The following is an 11,582-nucleotide window of genomic DNA, read 5'->3' as shown; positions in this document are numbered from 1 at the left end:
CTCCGCCTCCCCACCCCCCTGCCCTGCAACCCCAGCACTCTTTTTTAAATCTTTTTTTTTTTTTTAAAGCAGAAGTATACAGTGTGCAGGAAGGTGGTGGTGGTTTAAGCTTCTTTTGACTTCTCTCTCTCTTTTAAAATAATTTCAGATTTCCTTCTGTGTTTTTTGTTTATAGTCTGTTCTTATTTATTTAAAATTTTAAGATTTTATTTATTTATTTGAAGGAGAGGACGAGAGAGCGAGAGAGCACAAGCAGGGGCAGTGGCAGAGGGAGAGGGAGAAGCAGACTCCATGCTGAGCAGGGGACCTGACGTGGGGCTCCATCCTATGACTCTGAGGTCATGACCTCAACGAAAATCAAGAGATGGACACTTAATTGACTGAGCCACCCAGGTGCCCCCGAAATTTGTATTTTATATTGTATCCAGCCACCTTAACAAATTCTATTAATTGTGACAGTTGAGGAACTGCTCTAGAATTTCCCTTAAATTCTCTGGGCTTTTCTTTTTTTTTTTAATTTTATTATGTTATTTTAGTCACCATACAATACATCATTAGTTTTTGATGTAGTGTTCCATGATTCATTGTTTTCATATAACACCCAGTGCTCCATGCAGTATGTGCCCTCCTTAATACCCATCACTGGGCTAGCCCATCCCCCCACCCCCCTTCCCTCTAAAACCCTCAGTTTGTTTCTCAGAGTCCATAGTCTCTCCTGGTTCATCTCCCCCTCTGATCCCCCCCCTTCATTTTTCCCTTCCTTCTCCTAATGTCCTCCATGTTATTCCTCATGTTCCACAAATAAGTGAAACCATATGGTAATTGACTTTCTCTGCTTGACTTATTTCACTTAGCATAATCTCCTCCAGTCCCGTCCATGTTGATGTAAAATTTGGGTATTCATCCTTTCTGATGGCTGAGTAATATCCCATTGTCTATATGGAGCTCATCTTCTTTATCCATTCATCTGTTGAAGGGCATCTCAGCTCTTTCCACAGTTTGGCTATTGCGGACATTCCTGCTATGAACATTGGGGCACATATGGCCCTTCTTTTCACTACATCTGTGTCCTTGGGGTAAATACCCAGTAGTGCAATTGCTGGGTCATAAGGTAGCTCTCTTTTTAATTTTTTGAGGCACCTCCACACTGTTTTCCAAAGTGGCTGTACCAATTTGCATTCCCACCAATTATATAAGAGGGTTCCCCTTTCTCCACAACCTCTCCAACATTTGTTATTTCTTGCCTTGTCAATTTTTTCCATTCTAACTGGTGTAAGGTGGTATATTAATGTGGTTTTGATTTGAATTTCCCTGATGGCTAATGATGATGAACATTTTTTTATGTGTCTGTTAGCCATTTTCATGTCTTCTTTGAAGAAGTGTCTGTTCATGTCTTCTGCCCATTTTTTGACTTGATTATTTGTTTTTTGAGTGTTGAGTTTGAGAAGTTCTTTATAGATGTTGGATACCAGCCCTTTATCTGTGGTGTCATTTGCAAGTATCTTCTCCCATTCTGTGGGTTGCGTCTTTGTTTTGTTGACTGTTTCCTTTGCTGTGCAGCTTTTTATCTTGATGAAGTCCCAAAAGTTATTTTTGCTTTTGTTTCAGTAGCCTTTGGAGATGTATCTTGAAAGAAGTTGCTGTGGGCGATGTCAAAGAGGTTACTGCTTATGTTCTCCTCTAGGATTTTGATGGATTCCTGTCTCACATTGAGGTCTCTCATCCATTTTGAATTTATCTTTGTGTATGGTATTAGAGAATGATCGAGTTTCATTCTTCTGCATGTGGCTGTCCAATTTTCCCAGCACCATTTATTGAAGAGACCGTCTTTTTTCCATTGCATATTTTTTCCTGCCTTGTCAAAGATTATTTGACCATAAAGTTGAGGGTCCATATCTGGGCTCTCTATTCTGTTCCATTGGTCTATATGTCTGTTTTTGTGCAAGTACCATGCTGTCTTGGTGATCACTGCTTTGTAATACAGCTTGAAATCAGGCAACGTGATGCCCCCAACTTTGTTTTTCTTTTTCAACATTTCCTTGGCGATTCGGGGTCTTTTCTGATTCCATACAAATTTTAGGATTGTTTGTTCCAGCACTTTGAAAATAGTCATTAGAATTTTGATCGGCATGGCATTGAAGATATAGATTGCTCTGGATAGCATAGACATTTTAACAATGTTTATTCTTCTGATCCATGAGCATGGAATGTTTTTCCATCTTTTTGTGTCTTCTTCAATTTCTTTCATGAGTGTTCTGTAGTTCCTAGAGTATAGATCCTTTATCTCTTTGGTTAGGTTTATTCTGAGGTATCTTATGGTTTTTGGTGCTATTGTAAGTGGATTCGTTTCTCTAATTTCTCTTTCTACGGTTGCATTGTTAGTGTATAAGAAAGCAGCTGATTTCTGTGTATTGATTTTGTATCCTGCCGCATTACTGAATTGCTGTATGAGTTCTAGTAATTTGGGGGTGAAGTCTTTTGGATTTTCCACATAAAGTATCATGTCATCTGTGAAAAGAGATTTGACTTCTTCTTTGCCAATTTGAATACCTTTTATTTCTTTTTGTTGTCTGATTGCTGTTGCTAGGACGTCTAGTACTATGCTGAACAATAGTGGCGAGAGTGGGCATCCTTGACGTGTTCCTGAGCTTAAGGAAAAGGCTCTCAGCTTTTTTCCACTGAGGATAATATTTGCTGTGGGTTTTTCATAGATGGATTTTATGAACTTGAGGAACGTTCCCTCTATCCCTTTATTCTGAGAGTTTTAATAAGGAAATGATGCTGTATTTTGTCAAATGCTTTTTCTGTATCAGTTGAGAGGACCATATGGTTCTTCTCTCTCCTCTTATTAATGTGTTCTATCACATTGATTGATTTGTGAATGTTGAACCACCCTCGCATCCCAGGGATAAATCCCACTTGGTTGTGGTGGATGATACTTTTCATGTATTGTTGGATCCTGTTAGCTAGGATTTTGTTGAGGATTTTGGAATCCATATTCATCAGGGATATTGGTCTGAAATTCTCCTTCTTGATGGGGTCTTTGGCTGGTTTGGAGATTAAGGTAATGCTGGCCTCATAGAATGAGTCTGGAAGCTTTCCTTCTGTTTCTATTTTTTTGAAACAGCTTCAGGAGAATAGGTATTATTTCTTCTTTGAATGTTTGGTAGAATTCCCCAGGGAATCCATCAGGCCCTGGACTCTTGTTTTTTGGGAGGTTTTTGATCACTGCATCAATCTCATTACTGGTTATTGACCTATTCAGGTTGTCAATTTCTTCCTGTTTCAGTCTTGGGAGTTTATAGGTTTCCAGGAAGGCATCCATTTCATAGAGGTTGCTCAGTTTATTGGCATATAGTTGTTGATAATAGTTTCTAGTAATTGTTTCTGTTTCCTTGGTGTTAGTCATGATCTCTCTTTCATTCATAATTTTATTAATTTGGGTCCTTTCTCTTTTTTTTTTGGATAAGTCTGGCCAGTGGTTTATCAATCTTATTAATTCTTTCAAAGAACCAGCTTCTAGTTTCGTTGATATGATCTACTGTGTTTCTGGTTTCTAATTCATTGATCTCTGCTCTAATCTTAATTATTTCTCTTCTAATGCATGGCTTAGGCATCGTTTGTTGCTTTCTCTCTAGTTCTTTAACATATAGAGTTAGTTGGTGAATTTGAAATTTTTCTGTTTTTTTGAGTGAGGCTTGGATGGCTATGTATTTCCCCCTTAGGACCGCCTTTGCAGTATTCCATAGGTTTTGGACCAATGTGTTTTCATTCTCATTGGTTTCCATGAATTGTTTAAGTTCTTCTTTGATTTCCTGGTTGACCCAAACGTTCTTGAGCAGAGTGGTCTTTAGCTTCCAAGTGTTTGAATTTCTTCCAATTTTTTTCTTGTGATTGAGTTCAGTTTTAAAGCATTATGGTCTGAGAATGTGCAGGAAATAATCTCAATTTTTGGTATTGGTTGAGACCTGATTGTGACCCAATATGTGGTCTATTCTGGAGAAAGTTCCATGTGTGATCGAGAAGAATGAATATTCTATTGTTTTAGGGTGGAATGTTTTGTATGTATATGAGGTCCATCTGGTCCAGTGTGTCATTCATAGCTCTTGTTTCTTTGTTGATTTTCTGCGTAGATGATCTGTCTATTGCTGAGAGTGGAGTATTGAGGTCTCCTACAATTAACATATTGTTATCAATATGCCTCTTTATTTTGGTTAACAGTTGGCTTATGTAGATGGCTGCTTCCATGTTGGGGGCGTAGATATTTACAATTGTTAGATCTTCTTGTTGGATAGACCCTGTAAGAATGATATAGTGTCCTTCTGTGTCTCTAACTACAGTCTTTAGTTTAAAATCTAATTTGTCTGATATAAGAATTGCTACGTCCGTTGGCATGGAAGATGGATCTTCATCCCTTCACTTCCAGTCTGGATGTATCTTTAGGTTCAAAATGAGTCTCTTGTAGACAGCATATGGATGGGTCCTGTCTTTTTATCCAATCTGCAACCCTGTGCCTCTTTATGGGAGCATTTAGGCCATTCACGTTGCGAGTGATTATTGAAAGATATGAATTTATTGTCATCATGTTGCCTGTGAAGACGTTTTATAGATTGTCCCTGTAAATTTCTGTTGTATATCACTCTTGGGGTCTTTCTCCTTTTATAGAACTCCCCCTTAATATTTCTTGCAGGGCCGGCTTAGTGGTCACATATTCTTTCATCTTCTGCTGGTCTTGGAAGCTCTGCATCTCTCCATCCATTCTAAATGACAGCCTTGCTGGATAAAGTATTCTTGGCTGCATGTTCTTCTCGTTTAGTACCCTGAATATGTCTTGCCAGGCCTTTCTGGCTTGCCAGGTCTCTGTGGATAGGTCTGATGTTATTCTGATGTTCCTCCCTCTGTATGTAAGGAATCTCTTCCCCCTAACTGCCCTTAAGATGGTTTCCTTGGTTCTAAGATTTGCGAGTTTTACTATTAATGCCGGGGTGTTGGCCTGTTTTCCTTGATCTTGGGAGGGGTCCTCTCTGCCTCTAGGACATGAATGTTTGTTTCATTCCCCAGATTAGGGGAGTTCTCAGCTACGATTTGCTCAAATATATCTTCTAGTCCTCTCTCTCTCTCCACCCCCTCAGGGATTCCAATAATTCTGACATTGGAACGTTTCATGGTGTCACTTATTTCTCTGATTCTCTTTTCATGGATTCTGAGTTGTTTTTCCCTGGCCTCCTCTTTTCCCTTTTTGCCTATTAATTGGTCTTCTAGGTCACTAATTCTTTCTTCTGCCTCGCTTACCCTAGCTGTTAGATTATCTAGATTAGATTGGATCTCATTGATAGCATGTTTAAGTTCTGCCAATTCAGCTTTCATTTCTGCCCCTAGAGACTCTATGTAGCCATTAATTGATTTCTCCATTTTAGCTATTGTCTTCACAATTGCTAGCCTGAATTCCATCTCTGGCATCTTGGTTATATCTGAATCGATTTGTAAATCTGTGGCCTAAGTCATAATCTCTGAGTTTTTCCTATTTTGGGGTTTCCTCCTCCTACTCATTCTGTTGAGGGGTGGTTGAGGGAATGTATAGAGTCCAAATTATTGACCATAACCCAAGCAAGATGCATCTGTTTTCTAGGGACCTTAGGGTTGCTGGTCTCTTGTTTTCCCAGCCTGTGTTCTGGCAGAGGGGCCTGCCGCGCCTTTACTCAGGCAATCCTGTTTGGGCAGAGTTGCCCTGCTCCCTGTGGTGGGGGAAGGGCTCAGTGAAAACCAGTTTTGGGGGGCTTTTGTTCTCTGGTGGCTTTCCCTGGTGGCTTTCCGTGTCTCTTCCGAGAGTCGGAGCAGAGGAGACCATTTCCAAACCTCTGCCTCAGAGCAGAGAGATCTCAGTCTGTTCTTCAGTGAGGTCTCCAGGCCACACTATCTCAGTTTCTGTCTGTGCTGCTATGAACTTCAGCATCCTGGGTTGTGTGCCCCTCAGCAGCACTCCCAGTCCTTGCCTCCAGGTCGGGGCATGCCTCTGCCCTTTGTGCTTCTAAAACCACCAGCCACCCCCAGTTCACACGCATGGCCCCACTCCAAGTTTCCATCCAGGGGGCTGCCCTAAAGTCCTTTCCCCATCGCTACCAGTCTGCGAGTCTGTGTACGGTCCTCAGCGCAGGAGGCTATCGCTCACCGACGGTGTAGGATCCCGACAGCTCGGTTCCCTTCCCCTTCCGTTTATCCTCTGATATCTGTCCATGGAATCATGGCTCCCTGCTTCATACCTCGAAATCAACTGCATGAGATATTCTGTTTGTAGAGATCCAGATCTATCTTCTTACATCTCAGGCTGATTTCGTGGGTGTTCAGAGTGGTGTGGTAGATATCCAGCTCAATTCTGGGGACTGGTTGGAATAGGGACCCCTACTCCTCCACCATTTATTCTGTCCTCTCTCTAGGTTTTTCTAATATCAACCCTTATCTCCTCTAGTTTTTGACCTAGAAGGCTAGCATCTTTCTGTCTTTACCACATGTCCTTCAAGTCATGCTGTGTTTATTCGTGTTTTTAAATGGTGTGCTATTGGGTACTTTTGAAATCAGAATAGCATCATTTACATAATACTTTTTGTTCCATAAATGGGGGAAAGCATTTAACAAATATTCTTAACCAAGTATCTTACTTTTAAAATCATTTCTTCTTCAGACTGAAGCTATAAAATTGGAAACAGCAAATAGAATTTTAAAGAAGAAAATGCATGTAAGTTTTTGTGAGTCAATGTTTTTCAATAGAAATATTTCCTTTAGTGCTCTGTGCTTCTTGTATCATGTCCTAAGCAAAATAAGAATATATGCATTGTCTTTCTAAATGATAACTTTCTGTAATGCTGAGAATATCTCACTATGCAGACATTAGCTTAAAACTGGACAGGTGTAAGCTAACGTATTAATGAAAAAAATAAACATCCTTTTTTAAAGTTGAATATGCCAAGCAGAATTGACCATTTCTCTAACCCTTGCACATGTAACAATGAGTTGTAATGAGTTTATTTTGTAACAAGGGATGTAATGAACCAGTTCCTCTAATGACTTTCAGGACACCCTTCCAGAATACATACTAACAATTTGCTGCTTAACAGATTGTAATTTTGTTTCAATTAGATATGTATATCCCTCTGTATTATATACAGTATACATTAGTATGTTATACCTGATTCTAGAAGTGGTATTCCATTTTGACTCAATCTTATTATCATATAAGATCAGTATCATGCCATTATACATGACCAAAGGATTTTTGATTCTTGGTAGGTTATTGAAAACCAGGTGAAGCAGACCATGGAGAATAATAAGATGAGTGAGGAAGAGCAGCGGTAAGTATTGATGACATGATAAAAAAGTGGGACAATCTCATGCTATTCTCAAAACCGTCCACTCAAATCTGCATTAGACGAGACCGTGCTTCTGAAATGTTTATATTCCCAAGAGTGTTAACTTTAAATATACACGTTACATCCTTTCCTGTGCTCAACAATGCTGAGCCCAAGATTTAAATCTCAATCACCATATATTACTTGGCAATGTAGAAATAAATTCTTTGGAAAGAACTGAAGAATTGAGGGTAAATTCTCATGGGCAGGGATCAGGAAGGTGGGGAGGCAGGTGACCGTGGTGGCTTTCTTTTCTCAAATTCTATGGCTTTAGTGATATTAAATTTTTGAAGAACACTGTACATGTATTACTCTGATAATTTTAATTTTTAAAAATGAAATGGCTGATTTATATTATCAATTACATAAATTTAGCTTTATATAGTTAATTTTCTTAGAATTGGTACTACAGGTCAAATTTTAGGATTTGATAAGGCTGGGAGTAGCAGAAAATCATTGGTGGTTTAAGTATGGAAAGTGCTAACTTGTAACAATAGTAAAAAGACATTTAGTTGTAGGTGGCCTTGGTTCAATGATAATATCAAGGAACCAATGTTCTTCTGTCTTTCTTCTCCGTTTTCCTTGAGTATGGTTTTCCTCCTGGAGGCCTCAATATGGCTATCTTCAGGCATGGGTCCGCATCCCATAGAGGAATAATGGGGGAAGAGGAGGGCAAAAGGCAAAGAGCTTCTCATCAGGTTACTCTACTTCCCAGCTCACATGATAGAGAAAGTCACGGGAGAAAGGTGTTGGAATGATTGCTGAGTGAACCACACAGGTGGATTATATTATGTTGGGTGTCCTCAAAGAAAAGAATATAGAATTACAAATACAAAGTTGGGAAGGCTCCTTCCATAGTTTTGGCAATGAGAGTGAATGGACCTAAAGTTTAAACATCATTATCTCCAAAGTAAATCTAACTCTGCTGCCACACTATACTTGGTCTGAAAAATACTCCAGGGGATTGTGCCCATATACAGGGAGAATCTTTGCTACATTCAAGGCCAAAATGCTACAAAAATCCTTTAAAATGGAAGTGGAAGATTACAAAGTCTCACTTTGTGTTTTTGAGTAAATATGTCCTAAAATGAATGCTTGTTTTAAAATTTTCTCTTATGCTTAAGGCACTTTTGTCTAATCTACTGTGTTCATTTGTTGTGTTTAAGGAACCTTTGGGATTTTATTAAAGAATTTGTAAACTTAAAGGAAACAGACCATAACTCAAGTGATTGGAAAATGACCTATGAAAATTCACAGCCACCATGTGCATAACACGAATGTTTGCAGATGTATAAATTAATGAAGATACATCTCATTTTGTCAGTTTTAATCTCTAATAAAGTTAATGTAGTATATATATCCTACTCAAGATATTGGAATAAATACATGTATGCATGTGATTGGTTTTACTTTTGTATACATATTCATAACAATAGTAGTTCTTAGGGTATTTTCTGCTTTCCTTCCATAATTTTCTCCAAGGAAAAATATTTTCAATTATTTGATAGGAATGAGAAATTCAGCACTGCTACAATACAGATCAAATATGTTTCTTATTTGCAATGCAGGTTTATATATAAACATTTAATAAAATGTAATCATAGAATTAACATTCACATAACTAAATAATCTTTACTGATTGTAAGTGATGCAGTGTTCTGAAACGTTATAGCTCTGGCCTGGTGCTTTGCAACACATGTGTCTTGACAGATTGTGATCTTCATGACAACATTGTGACTTGGATTTTTTAATGCCCACTTTGCCTATAATCTGGTCTGAGCACTTAGAGTAAATACAAATCCAATTTCTTTGGACATCCATATACGGGGCTATGGTAAGGATCAAAGGTAAGGGTGAAGTACACGAGGGATTTGATCCTAACCTGGGAGAGTACAGTTTGAGGTCAGGGAGAGAGAGAGAGACAGAGAGATGAGCAGGGTTTACTTCCTATGGACTAGGGGGCCAATGTCAGGGTGGTGTGTTCATCACAGCTCTGTTTAAATTCAATAGCTCTTCCTGGGGAATGATTCATTCTGCTTTTAGAGATAAAATGGTTGCAGCTGAAACTGCAAATGTTCACCATATATAGAAATAAATTGGGCTTTATTAATGTTTGTTGAATTCTCTATGTTCAAGTTGCCTTCTCTTGGTTATTTATGTTCACTAGAATCTTATTAAGTAGGCACCATTATTTCCCATTATATGGGGGAGAGAATGAAAATGTGAAGGGGTGAATTGATTTGTTTAAACTACACTGTGAAAAATAGAGCAGGAATCCAATCCCAGATTTGGTTTGCTCAATTCCTAAACTTTTACCACTGCATTATGCTGTGTCATTTATATATATCACTGGTCAAGATATAGGGAAACACATTTGTACATCGTCAGTGACATAAAGACCATTAGAAGTAAGAAGAAACCAACCAACAATCAAAGCTGAATTTACTTGCTTGCCAAGCAAGGGACAGCCATTCACTCAAGAGGCAAGATTCAGGTCTGATCCAATTAGAAAGTAGAGGAGGCTGGATATAGAGGCAGAAGGGTGTGCTGTTTTGTTTAAGAGGACTTTAGACATTAAGGACTGAGTGGATTTGCTGGAGAGGGGCTGGGGGCTGGAAGGTCCTTTTGTTGTTTGGTCTTTATTCTGGCTGTCACAAAAGCACTGTTTTTGAAGAGATATGACATCAGTTGTAATCAAACCTTGTCAAGATCAAACTCTTGTAGCAGGCGCTTTGTTATATGAATTCTTTGGACTGATAACTTTTTCATTTAAAAGCAATATAAGTAATCGTACCAGTCATTCATGTATTCAACATTCATTAGATCCACATTCAGGCACATTTCAGACAGTCACTAGTTGCTAGAAGTATGGAATGGAGACATGGCCCCAGTCCTCAAGGAGTTGATAGCTTGTTGTACAGGCTTGTGAAAAGAATACCAACAACAAAAAAGAAAGTCTGATAAAACTAAAGGCATACAAGGATATGGGTAGGCACACTCTTACCCACTGCCAGAGCAAGTGTAAATTGACACAAACTGTTTGGGATGTAACTTGACAACAAGCTCACCAAATACCTGTGCGTTCCAGAATCTTGCAGCCCTGCTGGCCATGAGGGCCATGGAACTTGTTTGAGCCAGTGCGGGATGGTTGTGATAACATATGACAAGAAGGGTGAACTCTGGAAAGATCAATTTATTTGTAAAAAGAATTAAAAGGGAACACAGAGAATCAGAAATGTGACTTCTCAGGGTGGAAAAAGCTGATTGATTTCAGTTTACAGATTCAAGAGATGAGATTTTTAAAAATCTACAACCAGATTATATGTCTGAAAGTAAAGACTACATTACAGGTGTGGCCTTTTTACCAAAACCCATAGCCTCCTGTCTGAATGGAAAATTAGGGATAAGCCATGAGGAGGAGGAAGGAAAGAGATCTGAGAGCAACACTAAGCAAACCATGAGCACGTGGAACTGAATGGAAGCAAATGGATTGGAGGCGCACTGAGTTTTTGAGGGAGTTTGACTATTACAGGCAATCAGAAACCCAAGGTAAGTTAAGTCCATTGCTGCTCAGAAGATTTAACAGCCCTGAGTCCCCTGAACATCCCTGAAGAGGAACAGGAAGGAAGCTGAGGAAACTGTATATCCCCCAACGAACATATTCCCCAAAGCCCACTTTGGATGTGCCTGAGGAGGACGAAGGAGGGCCAAACCAGTGACAAGGACAATGAACGAGAGCTCCGTCCCAGTGCAGTCAGACTTTACCCTGCTTCTTGGTAGGGGACCCTTACAAGGTCTTCTCTGTAGGGCTTCAGAAATGCTACAGGCCATGGACTGCTGTGTGTGTGTCCTCACCCTTTTATGCATATCTATTTGTAAATGTATTGCAATTATCCTGGTTCAGAACAGATGGAGAAAGCGCTGTATATCCTTTGGGGATCTTGGACTTTGAGCTGGATGTCGTGACTGGGTGGGATTTGTCTCCCTTAGAGAGGAGGGCACTGTGTTTTATGCAAAGAAATAAGTAAGCGAAGAGATTGTTAATCAGAATGTGGACCATGAAAGAGATATTTCTCTGCTGTAGAAGTTGTAAAGACTTGTATTCCTTCCAGGTAGTGAGGCTACTGGGACCCTCGATCTTCTGTGTACTTAGTTCTTAAGCAGAGCCCACCATTTTGG

At 39.4% G+C, this 11,582-nt stretch overlaps 1 protein-coding gene across 3 annotated transcripts in view; it reads left to right on the top strand.

Annotated features, from left to right (window-relative positions):
* CUNH6orf118 (chromosome unknown C6orf118 homolog) overlaps positions 1-8,760 on the top strand; it is a 41,749-nt gene extending 32,989 nt beyond the window's left edge. For all 3 annotated transcript variants that reach the window (XM_025866461.2, XM_073893514.1, XM_073893515.1), the window contains exons 8-10: positions 6,680-6,733; positions 7,285-7,346; positions 8,570-8,760. In XM_025866461.2, coding sequence (XP_025722246.1) covers positions 6,680-6,733; positions 7,285-7,346; positions 8,570-8,675 — 222 coding nt within the window. In that variant the 3' untranslated portion in view covers positions 8,676-8,760. The remainder of the gene's footprint in view (positions 1-6,679; positions 6,734-7,284; positions 7,347-8,569) is intronic.
* Positions 8,761-11,582: the final 2,822 nt, after the last annotated feature.

This window comes from Callorhinus ursinus, unplaced genomic scaffold, assembly GCF_003265705.2.
Source record: "Callorhinus ursinus isolate GAN/ISIS: 27379988/994484 unplaced genomic scaffold, GSC_fseal_2.0 scaffold6, whole genome shotgun sequence".
NCBI classification, from domain to species: Eukaryota; Metazoa; Chordata; class Mammalia; order Carnivora; family Otariidae; genus Callorhinus; species Callorhinus ursinus.
This window is presented reverse-complemented; position numbering and strand designations above follow the sequence as displayed.